The sequence below is a fragment of the Gracilinanus agilis genome, chromosome 6 (assembly GCF_016433145.1).
Source record: "Gracilinanus agilis isolate LMUSP501 chromosome 6, AgileGrace, whole genome shotgun sequence".
NCBI lineage: Eukaryota > Metazoa > Chordata > Mammalia > Didelphimorphia > Didelphidae > Gracilinanus > Gracilinanus agilis.
In genome coordinates this window covers 241,187,737-241,215,730 of record NC_058135.1, presented here as the reverse complement: position 1 = coordinate 241,215,730, position 27,994 = coordinate 241,187,737, and the positions used below count along the sequence as shown (strand labels likewise).

Below are 27,994 nucleotides of genomic sequence, written 5' to 3'. Positions count from 1 at the left end.
AATGAAGGAGTTGGACTCAAGGCTTCTAGTGTCCTTTCAAGCCCTAAATATATGACCAATTCATTCCCTTATTTTACAGATGAGGAAACTGTCGACTGAAGAAGGTTAAGTGATTTGCTTGAAGGCATATAAGTAGTAGGTGGCAGTAGGATTTGAACACAAGTCTTCTGACATCAGAACTCATGTTATTGCCACTGTATCATGATGTTGGTTCTGATCTGACCCCTGACTCGTGACCCTAGGAAAATAATTAATTAATTAAATGATAATGTTATTTATATGTCACATTAAAATATAATAAAAACAAATTAACCAAATTGTTTAGTTATTATGAGGCTTTCTGAGTCTGTTTCTTCTTCTAGAAAATGAAGATAACAGTAATTAAAGATCTTCCCTCACCTGGGATGAGGATGCAAAAGACTGATGCTTGTAAAATATTTTGCAAACTGTAAGCTTCATAATTAATATGCAATATCTCCAGAGCATTATATTTAACAAGATTCATTAAGAGTAACTAACATAAACGGCTAGAGTAAAAACCTCACTTTCTCAGCTGTGCATGTGGAAAAAAAGAGAGGGAGGAGTTACAGAACTACATAAACAATAATGTAAAGACGTACATAAATGAAAAGAGAAAAGGAAATTTGGGATGAGGAAAGAATTCTGGGAGATGGAGTCCAAAGATACAAAATTTCTAAGTAATACAAAACCTTGAAGCGGTTTATAAATATCAGTTGTTATTGCTGGTGATGGTGCTTGTGGGCCCCTACACACCAATACCTCAGGGCAATCAGGTAATACTTATCAGTTTTTTAGGCTGTGGTCACCCACGAGGATCTTGGGAAGGGAGGTGATTATCTATGAAGCCAAAGTATTTTTGAATCTGAATTATCCCTAGCCTTTAGGACCTTGAGCAAGTCACTTGAATAATAGCTAGCATTTATATAGAACTTCTTAGACACTATGCAAAGAGCTCTGCAAATATTATCTCATTTGAGCCTCACAACAATGTAGGGAGGTAGGTCCTATTATGTTCCCCATTTTACAGTTGAGGAAAATGAGTCAGACAGAGGTTAAGTGACTTGACCAAAGTCACAAGAGTTAGTAAGGGACTGAGGCTGGGTTGGAACTGATTCCAAGCCCAAATGCTTTATCCACTGCATCACCCAAAGCCACTTTCTTATAGGATGAGAGGGTGAAAGTAAGGTTTTTAGGGTGCCTAGGTTCCTTCAAACTCTAAACCTTATAAGTCTATACAATTGCTTATAAGTCTATACAATTCATTGTTCCCTTTGCTTTGGGTGTCAAGATAGAATTGATGCCAATGGAATGTGGGCATATTTTTGGTTCATGGGACAGAATCATCATATATCTAGGGACTTTAAAAAAATATACGAATTTATAAAAGCCTTAGTGCTGATTTACTACTTCATAAGTTTCACTGATAGCTTAAAATGGCACTAAGTCTTTTGGGACACCCTTTACTAAAGGTATAGAGTATGAGATAGACTATTCAACCTGGTAGTCCTGAATTCTAGGTCTGGTTCCATCTCTAACTAGCTTGGGTAATCTACTTCTCCTTTCTGAAATTCAATTCCCTCATTTCAATTCCCATCATCCCTGAAGTTCATTCCCTAAAATGAAAAGCCTTAAATTAGAGAGGATCTCAAATGCTCCTTTAAAGAATGTCTACGACTTCAATAACGTATGTAAGGAAAAGTGTACATACCCCATTTATAAACAATAATACAACTAATATTTCTATGGTATTTTAAGTTTGTAGAACATTTTACACATATTATCTTACTTAAGCTTGACCGCAAAGAACTCTGAGATAGGTATGTCCAGTGCTATCATTCCCATTTCACAGATGAGAAGCCTAAGGTTAAGGGAGGGAGGTTAAGTCATCTGCTCATGATCACACAAATGCCAGAGACATGATCTGAACCCATGTCCTTCTGACCCCCAATCCAACTCTCTCTTCATTCCCCATGCTCCCTCTACAGTACTTGATCATCTGAATTAAGGGATGGGCACAGCCTCAGGAAAAGCAGCTCCTCTAGATGAAAAATTTTTAAGCTTGTGACTTTTGATGATTTATCTATTTTCTCTCTCACGGATTATTTAAGATAATTATGAAATGAATTTGCCTCCTGTAATTAGGAGGAAAGAAAGGAAGGAGGAGAACAAGAGAAAATTTAGGTGGGATTAACACATAATAATCCCTAAAGTCAAGAGTCTATGTGCTGATATTGAAGAAGCAATTTTTTTTTAATTTAAGGAAATATCAAGCATGTGCTATTGCCTGAGGGATCTGAAAACTTTATTTGAGAACCATGATGGTTTTTGGGAAAATCTTCCTAATCCATAAACTTTGGCTTGCTGTCGAATGTGCTCTGGGCAAAGCACTTGGGTGTATCTACTTGTGTTTTTTGAGACACCAGAAAACCTCCACTACTCATTAAAGGGAGTATATACTTCCTTAAAAATAGAATGGAGCAAATCTGCCATTGCCTGCCACTCCACCTCCAATGGAAACAAAACACATGTCCATTGATTGAAGACAATCTGAACAAAAAGAATTTCTGTGAATAAGATGAAACATTACTATGTATTAACAAGCTCAGTGGATTGAGAACCAGGCTCAGAGAAGGGAGGACCTGAGTTCAAATCTGACCTCAAATACTTCCTAGCCATGTGATCTTGGGTGAGTTACTTATAACTCCCATTGCCTAGTCCTTAGGGCTCTTCTGCTTTAGAACCAATGCAGAGTATTGATTCGAAGACAGAAAGTAAGTTTTTGATGTTGTTATTAATTTAAAAAAAAAAGAAAAGAAAAAAGATACAGGCATGGGATAGGGTGTTTTTAATCAATACAATATGGTAACCAGAAAAGCTTCCATGATCTAGAATTGCAATAAGAGAAAAGAATAGTTTTCAGAACAATATAAAATAATAGTCCCATTGTCCTCTGCTCTCATCAGACCATACTTCTGATATGATATATGATATGATATGATATGATATGATATGATATGATATGATGTGATAAGCCTGCTGTTCTTAGTTCTGGTCATCGTAGTTTAAGTCTGGCTCCAAGCCTACTTTTCTTTCCATTCTACCTTATAAACTTATAAAGTCATAATTTTTAAATGATAAATCATTTTCTCAAAACTACTAGGTGAAACAGTGGATTGAGTGCTAGACCTGGAGTCATAAAGATATGGGTTCAAATCCAACTTTTTTCTAGCTATGTGATCCTACCTAGGCAAATCACTTAATCTCTGGCTGACTCAGTTTCCTTATTTGTAAAATGGACACAATCATAGCATCTATCTCCCAGTATTGTTGTCAAGATCAAATGAGACAATATTTATAAAATGCTTTACAAATGTTAAAGCATTATATAAATACTAGCTATTGTTATATTAGAATATCTTTTAGAAGTCACAAAGATAAAAATCTTTTAAACTATATTCTTGGAAGCTTTCTGAGAAATGGAAAGCAATCCTGTGGTGATCTTTGCATTATATGAATTTTAAGACAAATAACTTCTAGTTGGATAGTTAATTGCTTTATTTTTTAAAAAAAATCCTTTCCTTCCATCTTAGAATCAATTGATATTAAGGCGGAAAGAAGAGTGGTAAGTGCAAGGCAATGGGGGTTAAATGATCTGCCCAGGGTCACACAACTAGGAAGTGTCTCAGGTCACATTTGAATCCAGGACCTCCCATCTTTTGGCCTGGCTCTCTAACCACTGAGATATCTAGCTGCCCCCCTCCCCAGTTAACTGCTTTAAAGAGGCAACATTCTTAACAAAAAGGGCTTCTTTCCACTTACCTGAAAGATTTAGAACAATAGTTAGACCTACAAATTGGGGATGAAAGGATGCTTAGAAGCCATTGACATTTTTACTGGGAGGAGAGAGGCTGAGAGCTGAGACTAAGAGCTTTCTCTTTATAGCTCTCCCAACTATTTCAGGGGAAAAGGACAGGTTTTGTCAATGGAAGAAACCTCAGTGATCATCTGGTTTAATCCCCTCATTCTATAGACAAGGAAATTAGACTTAAAGAGGGAAAAGTATTTGCCCAAGCTCAGCCATCTGGTGAATAGGAGACTAGTTTTTGAATACATGGATTCTGACTTCAAGTCTGATCCTCTTTCCAGTCATATCCCCAACCCTGCTGGAGTTCCTTCTGTCCACTGGGTGGTGAATTATCAGTAATAAAAGATTCAGAACCAAGTCAGGGTAGGTGGGAGCCTTGAATTGCATAGGTACTAAACTTATGAGGAAACTGATAGGCAAACATGGGAAATATGCACTAGTTGCCAAAAATTCCACTTCCAGGGAGTAAGTATAGGTGATGGTTATATTAGGGCAGTCATAAAAGTCTATTGGTACTACTGATTTGAAAGAGGGGAAGGGTGGACCCAAGATGGCAGATTCAAAACAATCCAAGGGCAGATAGATGGTTCAGTAAATAGAAAAACAGACCTAGAGACTTGAGGTACAGGGTTCAAATCTGGCCTCATATATTTCTTACCTGTGTGACCCTGGGCAAGTCACTAAACTCCAATTGTCTAACCCTTACCACTCTTTTGTTTTGGAACTGATACTTAGTGTAAATTCTAAGAAGGAAGCTAAGAGATTTTTTAAAAATAGAATCCAGATGAACTCTCTCAATATTCCCCTCCAAAGAACTATAAAATAATGCCTCAAATCAAATTTTGGAGCAGCAGAATCAACAGAAGGTCAGGGCAAGACTTTTTTTAGCCTAAGAAAATGTAGAAGGTCAATAAGAGATGTTTATGATACTGGGGATGAAGCCTGTCCAGAGCCCACATAAGGGCATCAGCAACAGTGGCTATAGCAATAGCTTCAGGAGTTCTCTGTCCAGAGAGGGTGAAGGGGTGAGACAATTGCTCAGAAAGAGATTATAAGGGAACTTTTGATGGCACTGGCTAAAGATGGCACTGATTCACAACTCTATTGCTCACACACAGTCCTAGGTTGTAGTTCCAGTGCAGAGAAGAACACTTCTCTTTGGTTACAAGAAAGCAGAGGCCATGGTCTCAATTCCAAGACAAAGAGAGTGCTAAGGCTTGTGGATGCAAGGAACCCAGGACCTTTCATGGGAAAAGACCAGCATGTAGACTAGGGGAGCAGTGACCATAACTCTCTCAGGATTATACCACCTTGAAAATACTGAGAACTTATAGGCCCTCCAAACTAGCTCTGAAATAGTAGCATGAAAAAGCCTGAAACTTCTTGGGGCAGTGCCTCCCCACCTCTAGGTGAGTAGAGCCCTACTTTAACATAAAGTTTAAAGGCAAGAAAAAAACTAGAAAAATAAGCAACAAAAAAAGAACCTGGCCATAAAAATCTAGTATGGTGCCAGGGAAGACCAAGTCATAAAGCCCAAAAAAGTCAACGACATGACAGATACAAATAAAGCCTCAAAGAAAAATCCTAATTGGACCCAAACTCAATAAAAATTCTTAGACGAGATAAAGAGATAAAAGTGGCAGAGGAATAATTGGGGAAAGAAATGAGAGCGGTGCAAGAAAATTATGAAAAGAGAATTTACAACTTGATAAAAGAAGCACGAATATACTGAAGAAAATAATACACTAAAAACAAAATTGACCTTCTGGCAAAAGAGGCATAAAACTTTACTGAAGACAAGAATTCCTAAGAAAGAGAACTGACCGAATAAGAAAGAGGTACAAAATCTCACTTCAAAAAATAACTTCTTGAATTTAGAATTGGGTTAGTTGAAGCAGATAGCAGAATGAAATAGAAAACAGATTCCAACTATATATATATTGTTTACAAGCGACACACTTGAAACAGAAAGACACACATAGAGTTAAAATAGAGGGCTGAAGCAGAATCCGATATGCTTCAGCTAAACTAAAAAAAAAAAAAAAAAAAAAAAAAAAGGCAGGGCAGTAATCATGATCTCCAAAGCAAAAGCAAAAATAGATCCAATGAAAAGATATCTAATCAGAATATAGCTAATCAGACCTAATCAGAAGATAGCTAATCAGAAAAACTATATTTTTCTAAGAGGAACCATAGAAAAATGAAGTACTATCAATAATTTTATAGCAAGTTGCTTTGACAGAGGCTTCATTTCTCTAATATTTACCATATATAGAAGTGAGCCAAATTTAAAAGAATAAGAGCTATTCTCCAATTGATAAATGGTCAAATGCCATAAAAAGGCAATTTTCAGAAGAGGGAATCAAACTATAATCATGTAAAAATATTCTAAATCACTATTGATTAGGGAAAGACAAATTAAAACAATTTCATATCTATCAGAAATGACAAGTGCTGGAAAGAATGAGGGAAAAATAGGTACACTAATGAATTGCTGGTATAGTGAACCAATCCAATCATTCTGCAAAACAATTTAGAACTAGGCCCAAAGGACTATGAAACTATGCATACCTTTTGACCTAGCAATACCACTAGTAGTTCTGTATCCCAAAGATATCAAAGGGAAAGAAAAAGGACCTACAAGTACAAAATATTTATAGCAGCTCTTTTTGTGGCAACAATGAATTGGAAATTGATGGGAGACTGATCAGTTTGGCAATGGCTGAACAAGATGTGGCATATGATTGTGATGGAGTGCTATTGTGCTATAAGAAACGATGAGCAGAATGCTTTCAGAAAATTTTGGAAAGACCTATATGAATGTATGCAAAATAAAATCAGAAGAACTAAGAGAGTATTGTGCACAAAGATCTTTTTGTAAGCAGGGGAGAAGTTTTCCTTAAGGATCTCCTTAGTCTTTTCTTATGATTTGCACAAGTTAGGTAAGAATTGATTGTAATCATTCAGGAAAACTCCAGTCCAGTCCAAGAGAGTATTGGTAGGATACAATTGAACAATCACTCCTGAAGTCCTTCCTGTCCTTTTTCCCAGTTAGAATATGACAGTACTGAAGAAGTAAGACCTAATAGGGCTCTGATGGTAACTAGAATACAATCTAAAATACTTATTTAGACTTAGATATAGTAAGAATTGGAGAAACAATTCCTGTTTCCCCTAAATTCAAATTGTTCAATGTCATTAAAGGAAGGACTAGATTGAAGAGTTGACTAAAGTTTTATGTTCTTACTATTTCCAGCATTAGAAACATTTAAAAATTAGTAACAGTGAATAGGGAGAAAAAGAAAGGAAGGAAAGGAAATAAAGAAGAGGGGAGGAAGGAAGGAAAGAAGGAAGGAAGGAAGGAAGGAAGGAAGGAAGGAAGGAAAGATTCTAGTTTTAGAGTTGGAAAGGACCTCAAGTCCAATCCCCTCACTTTACAGATGAGGAAATGAAGGTCCAAGATTGGTTTTAAGATTTGCCCAGGGTCACACAGATAGTCACCAAGATAAGATATGAACCCTGGTTTTCCTGACTCCATTATTGTATCCACTATAGCATGGTGCCTCTAGATGATCTTCCCTGATGGGGAATCAAACTGGTACCACAACCAGAAAAGTGCTGAATGTTAATTACCATCAGATCTGGACTTTAAGAAGAACATGGAACCTGGAGAGTTTGGAGGCCAGTTTGGAATTCCTGTGGTGTGGCTTAGAAACCAGGAGATGTCCACTCTAGATGTAAGTTTGATTCTGATTTGCCCTTTTTAACCTTGGGCAAGTTATGCTCCTTCTCAGGATCTTAATTCATTCTCCCTTATTTGAATTAGTCTTATCACATTAGATAGCCTTGAGATCCTTTCCAATGCTAGCATGGCATGACTTTACAATGTCAATACCATGTCTTTTCACTAAAAAAATCTGAGGGATCATCCAGAATTTTTAGTAGGGGAAGCAGATCGGTGAGGGATCTGTACATAGGCGCATCGATCCCAAGGCTCCCAATTTTTCTCTTTCTTCACCCAAGAAAGACCATGAAATCTGAGGAGTGAACACATGAACAAAGGGAAAGATGCCCCAGGGGTACTGAGTTTCCTTGCTGTCCATCCTGGCTACAAGGAGTTGGAGGGCCATGATGTCTTGAAACTAACAATGCAGCTACTCTGACCACTGCCTTCCTGAGCCTCTGCATGTGGTCAGTCGGAACAGTAGAGAGGAAAGCGGAGACTTTGACTGGGAGTTGAAGGGCAAGCTGGCACCCAAGGAATTCAAGGATGAACTTTGGCAAAACATTTCAAACATTGAAGTGAAGGTGAATTCTTGAATGATAGAACTAGCATGCATTGAAAATCTTGTCAGCCGATGAGACCGAAGTAACACAGTTTCTCCTCTGAGAAGAGTCACAGACATACTCCTTTCTTTAGTTCTTTTACAATCTTAGAAAATTGAGGGGACCCATAGGTGGAGATTTTAGTTTTAGGAGATAGTTGGAGACAGATTTTTCTTTCATATTAATTATGTACAATAAATGATGTAGCCATAACAAGCGGATGGTCTGTTTTCTCTGAAAATGGAAAGGAAAATTCCATGTGTAAGGGGCAAGGGGTAGAGGCATTACAAACCAGATATTTTTCTAATTTTAATCTTTTTGGAAGCATATGCCATAGCATACTGTGGATCAGTTCTGACTCTGGTCAGAATATTTTTTTTTGTTTTGTTTTGTTTTGATCTAAGTCCTACCTAGCAGTTTTGTGTAGCAGTGAAGGATGAAGAATCAAATCTGTGGGACATGTCTGAGAGCCCTGGATGAGACCAAATGGACCAGTGGCTTGAGTATAGTGCCACATGGTGGACAGATTGTACATTTTCCTGCCTCAATGATTGATAAGCGAAGTGACATCCAGATTAAGTAAGGTAGCTATAGAGTGTGCTGGAACCAGCTCAAACTGACTCACTGAATCCAGTCCTTAAATTTCCAGTATGAGCATTTGCTCTTCAGAAATCAGTAAATGCTACATATCAGGGCTTGATTTATGTTTTGTCAATTGTCTAGATTTAAGATTGTGATGGAGAATATGTTAGTAATGCAGATTAAACTTAAAAGGGTGTTGGGCATACTTTTTTTCTTTTTCAAATAGCCAAACATTTTCGATCACAATGCCCCAAGTGTTTTGTAGGGTACCTGCAAGATGTCACATGCAATCTACTTCTATACTGAAAAAAAGTAAGAGGTAATAAGGGGGTGAATTAGGAGAGTGGCATGCAGGGGAATGGGAAAGAGGAGCATATGGGAGAAATAATGGAGAAAAAGAATCTATAGGATTCAATGGCTAAACAAACAGGAGAAGAACCAGAGAAGGGAAGGTTAAAAAGTAACTCCTAGGATTTTAATCCTTGGGTGGCTGGGATGATATGGTGGTTTCATCCATAAAAATAGAAAAGCCATGAGGACAGTGGGTATTGGGGGTGCTTAAAATGCCATTTAAATGCCAGCTATTATTACTAGTCCAGAGGTCTGTGGAGGTTAGAATCATACACCTGGGGAAGGGAATATGTGGTCTTGAGTTAGTCAATTAACCTCTCTCCAGTAAGACAAGTTGGTAGAAGAGAAAGCTTACTATTTCTGGAATCAGAGGATCTGAATTTAAATCTTGGCTCAACCACTTGCTACCTGGTTGACTCATAAGATGTCCTTTTATGTTCCTTGACCTCAATTATCTCATCTATAAAAGGATGTTAGACTTGATGACCTCCAAGGTAACTTCCAGATCTAAATCTATGATCTCACAATCCTATAGGAGATGATGAATTCATTGGTTCTGGTGGGACATCAAGGTGGAGATTTCCAAAAGACAGCTAGAGAAGAAGGGAGTCCGAGGAAGAAATGCCAATTTGGGATTCATTCCAGTAGAATTGATAACTGAAGCCATATAAGTAAATGTTTTCCAAGGAAAGCAGTATAGAGAGAAAAGATAAGAAGGCTAAGGGCAGAACCTTAGGAAATTCCTAAGGACATGAGGAGACATCAAGGGAAGAGGAGGAGGAGGGAGAGAAGAAGAAGAAGAAGAAGAAGAAGAAGAAGAAGAAGAAGAAGAAGAAGAAGAAGAAGAAGAAGAAGAAGAAGAAGAAGAAGAAGAAGAAGAAGAAGAAGAAGAAGAAGAAGAAGAAGAAGAAGAAGAAGAAGAAGAAGAAGAAGAAGAAGAAGAAGAAGAAGAAGAAGAAGAAGAAGAAGAAGAAGAAGAAGAAGAAGAAGAAGAAGAAGAAGAAGAAGAAGAAGAAGAAGAAGAAGAAGAAGAAGAAGAAGAAGAAGAAGAAGAAGAAGAAGAAGAAGAAGAAGAAGAAGAAGAAGAAGAAGAAGAAGAAGAAGAAGAAGAAGAAGAAGAAGAAGAAGAAGAAGAAGAAGAAGAAGAAGAAGAAGAAGAAGAAGAAGAAGAAGAAGAAGAAGAAGAAGAAGAAGAAGAAGAAGAAGAAGAAGAAGAAGAAGAAGAAGAAGAAGAAGAAGAAGAAGAAGAAGAAGAAGAAGAAGAAGAAGAAGAAGAAGAAGAAGAAGAAGAAGAAGAAGAAGAAGAAGAAGAAGAAGAAGAAGAAGAAGAAGAAGAAGAAGAANTCTCTCTCTCTCTCTCTCTCTCTCTCTCTCTCTCTCTCTCTCTCTCTCTCTCTCTCCCCCCGCCCCTTCCTTTCCTTCCTCTTTCTTTCTATGGGTTCCTGTCTCAGTCTGGCTGTTTCCATCTTTCTGCCTCACACATATATATGTACACACACACACACACACACACACCCAGGTCCCTGACTTGGTCTTACTTGGGCAATGGGGTCAGGCAGCCCTAGGTTATTGGGGATAATTCCAAAGCTTATATCACCAGATGTGGAAGAAACGATTGTAAGTAAATAAATTTGATTCTCCTCCTTCCTCCCCGGGAACCTCACTGAGCCAACAAATAAACACAGCAAATGGCAGAGAAACCACTTCTCTGTCCACGAATGTAAACACATTAGGCTGAGCCATCATCAGCCCAAAGGCCCTCTGAAAGACTCCTGCCCCAGCAACCCGTGGGGACCGCGAAAAACAGGGCAGAATTTGGGATGGGTAGGGAGGGGCATAGGTTTGCACCAAACAAAGTCTAGAAATGTAGAAGGAAGGCTCCAATTCCATATAGCTACAGAGCAGAAAGGAAATCCTCCATGTCTACAGTGAGCAGCCCCTCCAAACCCAAGGCGCAGTAGGCATTTTCAGAGTATAAATGCCTAGATGCAAATCCATGGTTCATTTAATATTTCTGATTAGAATAAACATAACATTTTCCATGCAATCTGCCTCTAGTGCTTCTTAAATGAAGCTATGTTTCCCCCTGGGGACATAGGCATCTGTTTGTTTTCATTTTTCGATGGTTTGCTTGTTGGACCTCATATTAAAACCACTTTAGAGCTGCAGTTTCAAAGTGGTTTCAAGTAAATATGTTGCTGTCTTGGGGGTTTTTTCCCTGCTCCTTCAAATGAAGTTCTTAGAGAAAGAAAAGATTCATCTGCGAGACTTGAACGATTCTGAAAATGAAAAGACAACTCTTGAGAAGGAAAAACTCTTGGCTCTTGCCAAGGGGAGAGGAAGGTCTAAGCAGCAGATGCCATGACGGGTAAGACTGCTGAATAAAAATATCTCCCAGCTTGAGAAGGCTTTGGGTTGGAAATTCGTGACTTTTGGGACAGCCAACAAAACTGCCGCCCCCTACAAAGTCAACCCCTTTCTCGGTTGCCGAGGGGAAGGTTACCTTTGGTGGTAGGGAAGGTTGGGGTTCAAATTCACCATCTGAAGAGGAGGTGGTGTCAGAAGAGGAGAAGGAGGAATAACATTCAGTCATCTGTGCTCTGACAGGTAGGTGCTTGGAGCCTAAAATACGAACAAAGTGCTCAATCAGGCAGAAGCGATTTCTCCCCTAGATTTCGTGACCCAACACTCCCTCTCCCTCCCTGCCCATTGCACCTGCCCAAAGTCTAAACAGCAGAGCTACCTAAGGGCAATCTGAAATTTGGCTCCCCACGTTAATTAAATTGCTGGCTCCTGGCCAAGGGCTTTGCACAGCTCTTGGTGTCCACATTTTTTTTTAAAAACACACACACACAAGGTATTATGCAGAAATCAATTAATTCCTTAAACACCATTTATGGATCACGGGGCTTCAAACGCGTCCAGAAATGAAATCTATTATTAAAATGCATGTCTGAAGTTAGCCATGGTACCTCAAACGATTGTGTGAGGGTCACCGCGCAGTCTAATTGAATGCAAAAAGTCCAAGCCAGCTCTTAAACAAATTACCCTTATGTGGCTCTCAGCATCTGGCACCCATTTTTAGAACATGACATCTGCTCGGTGTAAAAGAGCTGGCGTCAGAATGTCTGGTCATATAAAAAAATCACAAATGTAATCAGAAGCAAATGGACTCTGCCAGCACGGGGCTTTATCACACAGTCTCATGCAACATAAATATTTCATTAATTATGTCTAAACAAATGCCGCTTTTATCTTCCCCACGTAAGAATATTATCACATCATCGGAGCAGTGATGAAAACATCAGGAAAGATGGCGGGGGGGTGGGAGGGAGGGAGAGCGTGTGGACATTTCAACAATGTGCTCCCATGGGGCAGCCTGGATTGGCGAGCACGGGGGCCGGACACAGAGATAGCCTGTGGCTCGAGGAACCCTAATTAAGGCAGAATCGATGGTGATGCCCATTCCGAGTAGGATTTTCTGTTCAATTCTGGCTCTGACCTGAACCCTCCTGGGTACCCCATATCTTCACGTGGAAACATCTGCCTTTCCATCTCAGCCTTCTGGAGGGTTAATGATTAACATCTGGATTGGCCCAGCTCTGGGCAATGAATGGCCCTGTTGGGGTGTAAGTTATTTGGTCCTGCCCAGGTGACTGATAATTTATTGCATCCTAGTTTCTTGTGTAAGCCCATATTTGAGCAGGTGTGTGTGTGTATGCATGCGTGTGTGTGTGGTGTGTGTGTACACAGTAGGTAATATAATGGTTAAACTCTACCTTTCCCCTTCCAAGCAGTTTTCTGCTGAAAGGGAACAAACCTTAGGAAAATTGCCAGCTACAGAGGAACATACTGGATTCTCCCTTCAGAGGACCTGCATTTGAATTCTGGTTCTGCTCCTCCTACTTGGGTCATTTTGGCAGGTCACTTAATTTCACTGAGCCTCACTTCTTAGGGTCAGAGAGTTCCAAGGGACCTGAGAGACCACCAACTTCAATACCATCTTTCTCCCCATTTTATAGATGAGTAAATTGATGTGGAGAGAGTTTGTGACTTTTCTAAGGTGGTTAAACCCAGTTCCTCTGACTCCAGTTAGCATTCTTTCATTTTGCCTGTTGCTCAGTCGCAAAATGAGGGACCTGGATTAGATGGCATCTGGGGGATGCTGCATGGGTTCAAATCCTGTTTCTGACACTCACTACATCTTGGGTGTGTGATTTGAGTTTTCTGGGCTTTCCGAAGGGAATTGACCTAGATGGCCGCTGAGGTTCTTTTCATTCTAGATGAAGGATCCTTCCAGCTCGAAATCAATGATTCTATATCTCTTAAAAAGAAGGGGAGAGGGGCAGCTGGATAGCTCAGTGGATTGAGAGCCAGAACTAGAGATGGGAGGTCCTAGGTTCAAATCTGGCCTCAGACACTTCCCAGCTGTGTGACCCTGGGCGAGTCACTTGACTCCCATTGCCCACCCTTACCACTCCTCCACCAAGGAGCCAATACACAGAAGTTAAGGGTTTAAAAAAAAAAAAAGAAGGGAAGATAGTTTTTCTGATCAAGGCAGTGATCTAAGACCATCCCAAAGGACTTGGGCTGAAAAAAAATGCCATCCACCTCCAGAGAGAGAACTCTATATGCAGACTGAAGCATACTTTTAAAAACATGGCTCCTGGGGGCAGCTGGGTAGCTCAGTGGATTGAGAGCCAGGCCTAGAGACGGGAGGTCCTAGGTTCAAATCTGGCCTCAGACACTTCCCAGCTGTGTGACCCTGGGCAAGTCACTTGACCCCCATTGCCTACCCTTACCACTCTTCCACCTGTAAGTCAATACACAGAAGTTAAGGGTTTAAAATTTAAAAAAAAAAAAAAAAAAAAACATGGCTCCTTTTTGGGTCTGTATTTTCTTTTGCAACATGGCTAATATGGAAATTTATTTTGTATGGCTTCACATGTATAACCCATATCAAATTGCTTGCCTTCTCAAGAAAGGAGGGAGGGAGAGAATTTGGAATTCAAAATTTTCAAAAAATGAATATTAAATTTTTTTACATATAATTGGAAAATATTTAATGAAATGAAAATAAAGTGATCTTAGACACTTCCCAGCTGTGTGACTCTGGGCAAGTCACCTGACCCCCATTGTCTACCCTTACCACTCTTCTGCCTTGGAGCCAATATACAGTATTGACTCCAAGACGGAATGTAAGGGTTTAAAAAATAAAAATAAAATAAAAAAAATAAAAATAAAGTGAAAAAAGCAAGGGAAGATTTTGGTTCTTCAGATTTTTTGAAGATCTTTTTTCTTCAAAATTTTAAAGTATCCATTCATCCTTCAGAAGTATGCTTTGGGGGCATCTAGGTGGCTCAGTAGATTGAGAACCAAGTCTAGAAATGGGGAGGTCCTGGTTTCAAATCTGGTCTCAGACACTTCTTAGCTGTATGATCTTGGGCAAGTCATTTACTGCTCTTTTACCTTGGAACCAATGCAAGATAGAAGGTAAGGGTTTAAAAAATAATAATAAAGTCATTGCTGAGCTCCAATTCTGTCTCTTCCTCCAATGACATCAGGCATCTCAAACTGAAATTCTTTGTACTAAATCTAGCTTGGGGGTAGAAAAATTGGGGAGGCAGGAAGGCTACTGTTATCGTCTTATTTTGTCTTTGCATATGTCTGGTGAAATCTTTCCTCTAGGGCAAATGGTTAGACTGGAGGGTATGACAACGTGCCGATGATGGAGAGCCACAGAGCTTAAGAGACATGTTCAAGGTCCTGCCATGATTCATGGGTGAAACTGAGACTTGGCTCCAAACTCCTGCCTCCCAGGTCAGTAGTTAATCCACCCTAACCCACTGCCTTAGAGACACTGCTTCTCCTCCCAGTAACAGGGACATTGTCCAAGTCACAGAACCTTGGAAGGCAGAGCAAGGTGGGACTTCATTGTTTGGAAGAAAGTGAAGCTGGAGTCCTTGCCAAAGGTCACAGAGCAAGGCAATGGAGGTGCCAGGCAAAGGCTCCCTGGTTCCTGGTGTTCTGTCCCCTACCTGCCTCCTTCATGGGGGGTTGCTTCTGAATTGCCCTCTCTTCTTCCCTCCCCAAACACCCTGGTATTCCCTATTTATATAGTCAGCCTAAACTTATTATATATTTGCACGATGTCCCCAGTTAGAGAGTAAGCCACTCAAAGGCAAGGCTGAGCCCTGTTTTCCTTTCATCTTTGCATCCCTAACACCTAGCACAGTGTCTGGCACACGTTCTTTAGTTATTTCAAGGGAGTCCGACTCTTCCATGATGCCATTTTGGGGTTTTCTTGGCCAAGATATTGGTGTGGTTTGTCATTTTCTTCTCCAGCTCATTTTTACAGATGAGGAAACTGAGGCAAACAAGGTTAAGTGACTCACCCCACTAGCATATATAAGTGCTTAATACATGTTGATTTGTGAGTGACTGATTGACTAGGGTTCGTCCTAAACTCTGCTGGTTCTTACTTAGCTCATCCTTAAGAATGAGGATATGAAGGGCGACGGACGAGCCAAGCAGACACAAAGAATGCAATGGACTCAGGAGATCTGGGCTGGAAGCCCTGCTCTGACCTTTATGAGTTGGGGGACCTTCAGCAAGTCCTTCTTGTCACTTTTGAGGCTGACTTTCTCAGGTGACAAATGAGACTCCCCTCTAGGCACACCGACTATTTCATAGGATTACTGTGAGGAAAGTACTTTGAAAACTTCAAATCCTCATAAAATTGTCACCATCCTCATCCTCATCCTCATCCCCAATATTAGCAGTAGCAGCCCCTGGAAGCCAGGGTAGCTTTCTTCTAGAACCGTGGGAGGAGTGATTTGGGGAACTCCCAGAGAGATGACTCCCTCCACCAATAAAGATGGAGAGTTTTTCTGTAAATTATAGCCTTAGAGAATTGTCTGGGGTGCTAAGAGTTTGCTGGTGGTCCCGTATCTAGAATGGGTCAGAGATGGGTCTTGAACCCGGGCCTTCCTGACTCTCAAGGCTGGTCTTTCACCACATGGGCCCAGGCATATCAGAGCCAGCTGGTTCGCCTGGGGATGGACATCCCCATCTCTGCTTGGGCAATTAAGCCCTGGTCATCTGAGCAGCCCCGATTGGGACCAGCAGCAGAGCAGAAGAACAAGATGTCACAGCCAAGCCCCAATTCCTCAGCTCTCCAATTCTAACCTTCAAACAACTTCCTATTCAGATTTAGCCTATAACCTGCTATTTGCTCCCTTGTTTCTTTTCCCAGTGGGAATAAATTACCCCCTTCTCGTCCCTCCTCTTGAAGTCCCGTCAATAATTAACTGGAGTTACAAGGGCTGCTGGATAAACAGCCGGCTGCCACCGGAGCACCTGCTTCCCTTGCTGCCAGGGACTCTTTGCTGCAGCCTGATGTCTTCTTGGAACAAAGGCAGGTTTCTTGACCTTCCGTTGGCTGGGAACAAGAGCCTTCATAGCTCAGGTTATGGGGGATGGGGATGCTGGTGATCTTCTGGCTCCCCCAGGAGTGGGCTGGGTACAAAGGCAAGTTGCCCTGTGTTGTTCTCCCTGGACCAGGGATATCTGCAATAAGAACCTGTTTTCCTTTCTCAAGATCTGAGTTCTACAGGGCTGCCTTCTCCTTTAGCCAGATCTGGTGCCCTTTGGCTAGAAGGCTGGACCACTGGGAAGCAGGGGGCAGGGAATGTTGGGAGGTTCGTGATGGATGGAGTCCAGACATAGGCCCTGTTGTTTCAGGAATCGACAGATTAACCAGCAGGCCACTCAGGTAACCCCAAAATACACCCAAGGGAGGAGAACACATTGCTGAACAAGGTAGGGAGAAGGAACTATTGTCTAATGGAGACCTCAAGTGACCCAGTTCCAGCTGGGGAGCCAGGGCATAACCACATGTCAAAATTAAGTCCTATCAGCTGGAGGAGGAAACTATCTTTTGTGGACACCTTTCAGAGCATCTGAAGTAAATGGGGGCAAGTTCCCAAAATCTAACTGGTCTGACCCACACACAGATAAAACTCCTGCCTGATCTGGGTTATGAGAGCCAGGACGGATGTGCCTATTGGTTGTCTGGGTGTCCTTCTCATCCCTCTCCCTACTGCCTCCCTCCTTCCTAAGTGTAACTTAGAAATAATTTCTTCCTAAATTTCCCAGTAGGTCTGTCTCAACCACAGGATTAAGGCTGGAAGCATTCCTTTAAAATCCCAAACAAAAAAATATTACTAAATCTTAACCAGAACCTATTAGTACTCTGTTTCTCCTCTCCTCAGCCAAACTCCTTAAAATGGCCACCTGGCCCCAATGCTTCTACTTCCTTTCCTCATTCCTTCTAAATCTACAAAATCTGGCTTTCAACCTCATAATCCACAGAGACCATCCCCTCCAAACTTACAGTGATTTCTTAAATGTCAAATAGAATGGCCTTTTGGGGAGATCTTAGAGAGTTCCTTCCTTCTTCCACCATTTCACAGCATTGGACACTATTTACCACTTTGTCCTCCTGAATATTCTCTCATCTCTGGGTTTTTAGGACAAAGTTCTTACTTGGCTTTCCTTCTACCTGTCTGCTTGTTCCTTTCTTCGTCTCTTCAGCTGCCTCTCATCCATGTCATGTCCATTAACTGTGAATATACCCAGGGTTCTTCTCTGGACTGTCTTCTCTAAAATGTCACTTAGTAATCTCATCAACTTCCCTGGCTTCAATGACCAACTCTATGTAGATGACTCACAGATCCATATATCCAGCCCTTAATCTCTCTCCTGAGCTCCAGTCCCACAGCAGAAACTGCATCTTGGGCATTTTGAACTGGATGTCATGGTATCTCAGCTTCAATATATCTATTACAGAACTTACTATCTTTTCCTCAAAATCTACCCATCTTCTTTCTCACCACCCTTCCAGGCACCCTAGTTCTTAACAGCAGCAGCATCCTTGAGTCTTCATTCTCATTCCCTCTACCTATAGAGTTTTTGTTGTTCAATCATTTTGTATCCAACTCTTTTTGCTGTTTTTTTGTATCCATTTTGTATCCAAGCCCATTTGCTGTTTTCTTGGCAAAGATAGTGAAGTGTTTTGCCATTTCCTTCTTCAGCTCATTTTACAAATGAGGAAACTGAGGCAAACAGTGTTAAGTGACTTGCCCAGGGTCGTGCAGCTGGGAGGTATCTGAGGCCAGATTTGAACCCAGGACCTCCTATCCCCAGATCTGACATTTACATGCCTTTTCACTAACCCCAAAGCCTGCAGTGCTCTCCTTTCTCACCTTTGCCTCTTAGAATCCTCAGTTTCCTTCCAGGCTCAACTCAATTACTACAAACCTCTTGTATTAGTCTCCTTTGCTGATGCCTTCCCTTCTGAGGTTACTTTTCTGGTATCTTCTACATAGGTTTATATGTATGGTTGTCTTCCCAATTCAAATATAAGTTCCTTGAGGGCAGAGACTGGTTTTGCCTTTTCTTTGTATCTCTGGTGCTTGGCAAGGGACCTGGCATGCCCCTAGGGTTTAATACATGCTTGCTGATTGACCAGAGGGAAAAACAGAAGATAGATTGGCTCCAGGTCACCCCACAATGGAATGGTAGAGTTGAGGCAAGAACTCAGTTCTCCCTTTAGGCCAGAGTTCTTTCCATTAGCCTAGCTGGTGCCATTGTGCAGAGTGCTGAGCCTAGAGTCAGGAAGACTCATCTTCCTGAGTTCAAATCTGACCTCACTGAGACACTGACTAACTGTGTGACCCTGCGCAAGTCACTTAACCCTGTTGGCCTCAGTTTCTTCCTTTGTAAAATGAGCTGGAGAAGGAAATGGCAAACCACTCTTTACCAAGAAAACCCTAAATGGGTTTTCTGAACTCAGGAACTCATTCTAAATCTTCAAGGACTATAGTTTGGGGAGGTTCTTTAGAATTTCTAGGAGAGATATAAGACTCAAAGTATTTTCTTCCCTAGTCTGCTCAGAGAGGTTGCTGTTGAATTATAGAGTCAGCAACAACTGAAACAACTTTTCTACCCCACTCCCCATTGCCCTGATTCTGCCATCCGGGACCAAACAGAAAAACTCTATGCTCCTCTTCTCTATCATGGCCATTCAAAAAATGAAGACAACTATGATGTCCAACCTGAGGCTTCTCTTCTACAAGAGAAACATCTTCAGTTCCTTCAACTGCTTCTTATACAGCATAGTCTCAAAGCTTTTCACTGCCTTGGAATAGAAGAATATCAGTGTTCTGCCTAAGAGGTGGCAGAGCTGAGCGCCATATTTGCAATGTGGTCTGACCAGGCCAGAATCTAGAGAGACTCGTCCTTCATCTCCTTATCCTTAGACACCCTGTTCCTCTTAGCCTGCTCAGTCATTTTAATCATGTCTTCATGACCCCATTTGGGGATTTTCTTGGCAAAGATACTGGCGGGGTCTCCCATTTCCTTCTCCAACTCACTTTGCACATGGAGAAACTGAGGGCAATAGGGTTAAATGTCCTGTCCAGGATCACACAATTAGTGTCTGAGGTCATATTTGAACCCAGAACTTCCCATCTCTAAGCCTGGCTCTTGATTCACTGAGCCACCTAGTTGCCCCTCCCCATCATTTTCACAGAGTTTATTACAAGAGTTTCCTAATTCACCTCCTTACCTCCGCTTTCTCCCCACTCTTGTCCACCCTCCACATTGCTACTACCAAAATTATTTTTCTTAAACATAAATCTGACCATGTTGCTCCCTAATTTCCTAAATCCCAGGCTTTCCTCACTACCTCTAAAGCCCTTCACAACTTGAACCAAACCCATCCCAGCCTCACTGGACATTGTTCACCTTCCTGCTCTCTGCTATCCAAATAAATTGGCTTTTCCTTTGTTCCTCACTCAAAATACTCCACTCTCCTGCCTTCGTGTCCATGCCTGGAATTCCCTCCCTCTTTAGTTGGGTCCCATAGAACACCTTCTCCCATTGCAATGCAGCTCAAGCATTGCTTTCTACTTGAAGCGATCCAGATTCTCTCCAACTTCTAGTGACCTCCCTCCCAAACCACTTTGTATTGAACTACTTTGTGTTCTTTGTGTTTCTTCCCTTTATATTTCTACCACATATGCCTCAAAGCTTTCACCATCTCCCAGTAGAATATAAATTCCTTGAGATGAGATATTATTTCATTTTTTAGATCTCTATCTCTAGGACTTAGAACAGTGCCTGGCACACAATTAGTGCCTAATAAATTCACGTTGGTTGATTGATACAGAAAATCTTGCTACAAAAAAAGCACTTACTTAAGTTTTCTCCAGGGAGAAGAATGTCCGTTTGGCCTGAGGAAGACTTATTCAAGGGTTCTGGTGGTTTCTTTGGAGTGTAACAGCTGTCTAGGGCTCCTGGGTTACTAAAAATACTGCCAAGATCCTTCCTTGTTCTCGTTGACCCCAGACTCTCATAAGTTTTTTCTTTGAGTCTAAAAGAAGAAAAGAGACTGCCCTTCTTTGTCAGTGCTTTGCACTGGTCCAAAGGCTTTCCCAGCAGTACCTCTTTCAGACTAACTTTGTCCAGGAGCATGGGGCCATCTTCTCCAGTGGCAGAGGGTAGGGTCATGGGCCTCTTTTGCCTACTGGGCAAACTGCGAGCTCGGGCAACTCTATCTGAAAGGCCCCTTGTCACCGGTTGTGCCTTTGGGGCAACGTGTAATGAAATGGCTGAGTCTACGGTCCCTCTCTCATTTCCAGGTACTAATAAGGAGCTGGGGGTGAGCTTCTGCACATCACAGTCTTTACTGCAATTGGTTTTCTTTAAGTTTGGGGAGTGAGCACAAGGCTGGGGACTATTCAGGGACAAATTCTCCGTAAGGGTCTTTGGTCTGGAGTCACTGTTCTTCTTTCCACTTTCTGGATTAGAGAGGAGGGGCTCCAAGGACTTCCTGATGGCATTTGCTATCAGTCGAAGAGGGGACTTGGGTCTATGTACTGCCACCTCCCTTGTAGCCCGCAGCGTCGGGCCGCAGGATTCCTGTGGAGTCTCTCTCTGGTCTGACCAGGCCTCCTTGGCTGGTCCAGGAAATGATGAGAGGTTAGCCAACTTTGATGTTTCACCTCTTTCATTGCCTGCATGCATCAGTTCTCCAGTGCCCAAGCTTCGATTCTCTGCATTGGCATCATTCCAGTCCAGCAACTGAGACTTTTGTTCTTGAGTGAGGGCCAGTTTCTTTAAGCATTGTTTTCTCCCCTCATTGGATTTCAGCTGGTTCTCTTCTGTCCTACTTCCTATAGTTGTATTCCCTTGGCCCTTCTCAGAACTTAAGGATAGAGCTGACCTGCTCCTAGGCTTTACTCCAACATGATCTGGACCATCCTGGCCATTTCCAGTTTCCCAAGGAATTGTTTTGGTTTTCCGATGGCCATCGGTAAGCTTCACGCCAACATCCCCAGGCCCATGAGTGGAAGAAGAGTCTTCTTTTTGGAAACGATGAGGTATATAGAGGGGAATTTCTTTACACACCTCTCGCATGCGAACTCTTCCCTGAATGATTGGACTTTGGGGCTGGGAATGTCGTCTTTTGATTTCTGGAGAATTGGTGTAAGTCGCCTGGAGGAAATCAACATAAAAGTAATTATCAGTCAATCCCTATTACTCATCACTTGTCTATAGGCATTCTTTTCCCTAACCATTCCCCACACATCTCCCTCCTCAGGCTCTTGATGGATGTGTTGGAATAGAGCCAAAACTACAGATGAGGCAAATTCATTTGGTAAGAGGAAATGCAGCATCATGATGATAGGACCTTGGCAGTGGTAGCCAATAGTGCAGTGGTTCCCAAACTTGTTTGGTCTACCGCCCCCTTTCTAGAAAAAAATATTACTTAACACCCCTGGAAATTAATTTTTTTTTAAATTTTAATAGCAATTAATAGGAAAGATAAATGCACCTGTGGCCATCACCACTCCCCTGGATTGCTGTAGCACCCACTAGGGGGCGGTGGCACCCACTTTGGGAATCACTGCAATAGTGGTTGAGCCCCATGCTTCTAGAACACCAAGAAGACATGGGGACAGAAGTTATGGAAAGTCACCACTCTCCTGTCACAGTGGCTATCAGTGTCCTGGGACAGACCACTTTTACTCTATGCTGGTTATATCTTAGAACGGTTGGAGATAAATCTGTTCTGAATGTCTTAAGTCCATCTTAAAATAAATTTCCTCAGATGGTAGGTAGCAGAAAGAATATCAGACTTAATTCAAAAAACCTGGGTCTAAGGCTTTGAAGACCCAAAATGATGGTAAACATGGAAGAAAATAACTTTATATCCTTGAAACACAGTATGCTCGTTTGTAAAACGGGCCCCATATTACTGACAGTACTTATCTCATGATGTTATTAATATTATCTTATTTATAGCATGGTAGAGTGGAAAGAGTTCTGTCTCTGCAGTTGGAAGATCTGAGTTCTAATTCCATTTTTGATGCTTACTAAATGTGTGACTTTGATTGTCTGGATTATCTTCTCTGAGCCTTAATTTCCTTCTCTAGGAAAACATGGGGGTTGGACTATCTGGCCTCTAAGGTTCACTCTAGCTTCCATTCAATGATTCCATGATGGCCAATTATTGTTTCATCCTTATTTGATGGAGTTAAGATGAAAATGATCATGGGGACAAGTCCCTAACCTTGTTGTTGTTATTCAGTCACTTAAGTTGTATCTAACTCTTAGTGACCCCCACCTCCTTAATTTGGGATTTTCTTGGCAAAGATACTAGAGTGATTTGCCATTTCCTTCTCCAACTCATTTTACAGATGAGAAACTGAGGCTAACAAGATTAAGAGCTTGCTCAGGGTCACCAAGTTAGTGTCTGAGACCACATCTGAACTCAAGAAGATGCCTTCCTGACTCCAGGTTTGGTGTTCTAGCCAATGTGCCGCCTACCTACTTGTCACTAACCTACTATTATTCTTTTTGTGTTCAATGTTTTACTGTCTACTGTGCTCATGGATTGCTTTTAGTAACTGTAAATATTATCTTTGACCCTTTCTTCAATTTTACCCCTAGATTTAAGCTCAAAGTCATCAGTCTCTATTTTTCCTTAATTATGAATTTCATACTCAACGAGTCTAAATGACATTTTGATTTTATGAAAGGAGGTTGCCATAGGATGAAGAAGCCTTTAAATAATTTTTTGGGTAGAACTATATAATTTGATGCCACCTGTGTATATTAAGTGATTAACAAAATGCATTGGTATGACTTTCTTTTTGATGTGTGAGTTTAAACTCACTTGTATTCAGGACAGGGGGTTATGGATTGTAAAGTTATTCAGAATCATGACCTGCTTCAACTCTCTTCCTGGAAGGTGGTAAGATTTACATGAACTATCTTAACATGATTGTGCTGGTGCCATATGTTAGAGAACAGTTTTCTAGATATCAATGATTTTCCCTTTACTTAGGTTTCTTTTATGCATCTGTGATATAAAGTTAAGGAGATGAATAGAATTTTAGGAAACTTAGATATGATAGACTTCTGGAGAAAACTGAATGGGAATAGAAAAGAATGTACCTTTTTCTCAGTGGTACATGGCACCTACACAAAAGCTAACCATGTATTAGGCCATAAAAGCCTCACAAACAAAAGCAGAAATATTAAATGCATCCTTTTGAGACCATAATGCAATAAATCTGAGGTATATGAAAAGCCAGGTGTGCAGAATTGAGACCAAGGCTTCATAATCACCAATAAAGGCAATGTAGCTTTGATTCCACTTCTTCAATAATAACTAAATCAAAGATGAGTTGGTTTTGACAATTCAAAAATTTTATGGCATATTTTCCTTTTTGTGACATAAATTATGGATGCCTTTATAAAAATATGTAAATATGTAATTGGCTTATATTTTTGAGGAATCATTGGTATTTTCATCTTTGAGTAATATATATGTAATATCTTCTGTTAAGAACGGTAGATTTGGGGGCACTTAGGTGACTCAGTGGATAGAGAACCAGGTATGGCTATGGAAGGTTCTGGGTTCAAAACTAGACACAGACACTTCCTGGCTGTTTGACCCTGGCCAAGTCACTTAACTCCTATTGCCTAGCCTTTATCACTCTTCTGCCTTGGAGTCCATACACAGTATTGATTTGTTTTTCCCCATTTTTATTGTCATGCAAAACAATATTGGTCATTATTGTAAGAGCACACTCATACATATCCTGAATCCCAATATAAAACCAAAGATACACTGATGTGAAAGATGACTCCAACAGTTTTTTTTTCTCCCTCTGGAGGTAGAGAGCATTCCCTGTCATAAGTCTTTCAGAATTGTCCCAGATTGTTGCACTGCTGAGAGTAGCAAAGTTTTCACAGATAATCCTCGTCTAATATTGCTATTATTGTGTACAGCGTTCTCTCAGTTCTGCTTATTTCATTCTGCATCAATTCCCACAGATCTTTCCAACTTTTTCTGAAATCATCCTGCTTATCATTTATTATAGCACAATAGTATTCCATTACCAACATGCACCGCAATTTGTTCAGTCATTCCCCAACTGGTGGACATCCCCTCAATTTCCAATTCTTTGCCACCTCAAAAAGAGCAGCTACAAATTTTTTGAATAAGTAGGTCCTTTCCCCTTTTAAAAAAAATATTTCTTTGGGATACAGACACCATAGTGGCATTACTGGATCAAAGAATATGCACACTTTTATAGCCCTTCAAATATAGCTCCAAAATGCCTTCCAGAATGGTTGGATCATTCACAACTCCACCAACAATGCATTGGTGTCCCAATTTTGTCACACCCCCTCCACCATTTACCACTTTTATTCACTGCCATATTGGCCAATCTGATAGGTGTGAAGTAGTATCTCAGTGTTGCTTTAATTTGCATTTCTCTAATCAAGAGTGATTTAGAACATTTTTTCATATGACTATTGATGGTTTTGATTTCTTCATCTGAAAGTTGCTTGTTTATATCCTTTGACCATTTGTCAATTGGGGAATGGCTTATATTCTTATACATTTGACTTTAATTATTGATAAATTTGAGAAATTAAACCATTATCAGAGACATGTTATAAAATTTCCCCCCTAATTTGTTGTTTCCCTTCTAATCCTGGTTAGATTGGCTTTGTTTTTACTAAAGTTTTTTTTTTAATTTAATATATTCAAATTTATTCATTTTACGTCTCTCTCTCTTGCTTCATCACGAATTCTTCCCTTCTCCAAAGATCTGCCAGGTAAGCTATTCTGTGTTCTTCTAATTTAGTTATGGTATCAATTTGTATATCTAAATCATATATCCATTTTGACCTTACCTTAGTATAAGGTATGAGATATTGGTCTATGCCAACTTCTGCCATACTGTTTTCCAATATTCCCAGCAGGTTTTGGTAAAGAGTGAGTTCTTATTCCAAAATCTGGGTTCTTTGGTTTTATCAAACACTGGATTGCTATGGTCATTTACCCTTGTATATTGTGTATCTAATCTGCTCCATTGATCTACCATTCTATTCCTTAGCTGGTACCAGATTGTTTTGATGATTGTTGCTTGATCACAGGATTGATTCCAAGACAGAAGATAAGGGTTAAAAAAAAAAGAATGGTGTGATCAAGGCACTTATGTAGTTTAGTGGATAGAGAACCAGGTCTGGAGATGGGAGGTTCTGGGTTCAAATCTGGTCTTGGACATTTCTTAGCTATGTGTTCCTAGGCAAATCACTTAATTTCCATTGCCTCACCCTTACCACTCTTCTGCCTTGGAATGGATACTTGGTAAGGATTCTAAAGCAGAAAGTAAGAGTTTACAATTAAAAATAATTTTTTTAAAGAATAGTGGGATCAGATTCATGTCTGAGAGGAAACATAAGTTCCTCCCTAGTAACTCATGTGCTGCTATGAATTATTTGTACCAATTATTTGACCATATCCTGCCCTACCACTTTCTACTTTTACAGGGAAGCTAGAGTTTCAGTCACTTTCCCTACCATAATGATTTCTGTTATCTATCATGTTAACAATATGCAAATTTTCTCTGTTCCACACTTGATCCAACTTGTGTATTCCTCATTGGACTTCTCGCAGCTTCATGGACAACTAGTATTTTCTCACATTCTCTTTCTTATATTTCTTTTTCTTCTCTGATTTCTCTTTGATTAAAGCTGATTCTTTGCATTGTTTTGACTCCATTTTATCATCTTAACCTTCCAGCATTTCCTTTCAGTTATTAAGAGTATCTTATTTGCTTTCATATACTTTTCCCGCCTTGAGCTCTAGTCTACATTTTTTTTTGTCTGTCTTTAATTAGACAACATAGCATTCAAGTTTTTTCTTCCCCTCATGTACCAACTAGATATGGTTGGAATCTTCCAATGCTTTTCCATTAGTCAACATCCTTTTCAAGGTATTTCCAATATGAGGATGATGCCTGATATCTGTCCTAGGAGTTTTCCTTGATAGCTTCCCCATTCGTATCATGATTCTTACCATGGCAACAGCCACAGCATATCCTGTTGCATGCAGGTCCTGAAATTTTTTTTGTTTTATTTTATGTCAAACAGTGTAGTCAAATTCATTTGTTTGTGATGGATGTAGCAAATATCAGCTTCTTGGAATGACTCTGTTCTAGGAGAATTGATCTGCTTGGTGGAGTCATGCCATCAAATTCAGAAAGGACTTTTCGAAATCTCATCTAAATGAGCCCATCTTTTCTTCAAACCTTCTGGGACAAAAGCATTACAGACAGTTCTGGCTTTGCTTAAGTGGACTGTTCTGCAGACCTAGAGACAGAGAGCAGGAGGAGGAACATGCAAGGTGGGGTCAGTCATGGAGGGACCTGGTGGGACCAAGAGGAAGAAAACACAGGGGCAGACATGGGGGGAAGATATGTCCACAGATAAGAGGATGGGCAACATGATGCAAGGACCAGGGACAGACACGAGGGATCCAAGCAGACAGACAGAAGTCAGACAGGTGCCCCGGGAGCCAGAGATATTGGTGGGCAGAAAGGGCCAAAGGTCTCCTAGGCAGTCTGTCTCTGTGCCTTTGTTCTTCCGCCTTCATCTGGAGGGTTATTTTTTTTAAACCCTTAACTTCTGTGTATTGGCTCCTTGGTGGAAGATTGGTAAGGGTGGGCAATGGGGGTCAAGTGACTTGCCCAGGGTCACACAGCTGGGAAGTGTCTGAGGTCGGATTTGAACCTAGGACCTCCTGTCTCTAGGGCTGACTCTCAATCCACTGAGCTACCCAGCTGCCTCCTGGAGGGTTATTTTTTTGTTGGGGGCAGCATTAACAGTTTGCAATGGTATTAACAGTATGAAAACAGAGGGGAAAAAAGCAGAATTGGGAGAGCATTGTACACAGTAACAGCAATATTGTACAATGATCAACTGTGAAAACTTGGCTATTCTCTGTGATACAATGATCTGGGACAATCCTGAAGGACTTATGATGGGGAATGTTATCCCCCTCCAGAGGAAGAAATGTTACAGGTGGATAGATGCGGATCAAAGCAGATGATCTTTCACATTTGCCTACTTACAGTTTTATGTTGGGATTTTGAATTTGTATGAGTGTGCACAACAGTGACCAATATGGAAGTGGGTTTTGCATTTTTTTTTGCAAATTTTATTGCATGACAATAAACATAAAATTTAAAAAAAACAGTTTGCAAGTTTGCCATTTCATGTTTGATCCAACTTGCATATTCATTGTTGGACACCTTGGAGCTTCATAAACAACAAGTATTTTCCCACATCCTCCATCAGAGACCAGGGAGCACCCAGGAACCGAGAGAGAGAGAGAGAGAGAGAGAGAGAGAGAGAGAGAGAGAGAGAGAGAGAGAGAGAGAGAGAGAGAGAGAGAGAGAGAGAGAGAGAGAGGGAGGG

The 27,994-nt window shown here is 40.7% G+C and overlaps 1 protein-coding gene across 1 annotated transcript in view; it reads right to left on the bottom strand.

Moving 5' to 3' along the window:
• MICAL2 (microtubule associated monooxygenase, calponin and LIM domain containing 2) overlaps positions 1-27,994 on the bottom strand; it is a 278,713-nt gene that overhangs the window by 30,579 nt on the left and 220,140 nt on the right. The window contains exons 28-29 of the mRNA XM_044681829.1: positions 20,407-21,384; positions 11,649-11,767 (exon numbers count right to left, since the gene is read on the bottom strand). Of these exons, the coding sequence (XP_044537764.1) occupies positions 11,649-11,767; positions 20,407-21,384 (1,097 nt within the window). The remainder of the gene's footprint in view (positions 1-11,648; positions 11,768-20,406; positions 21,385-27,994) is intronic.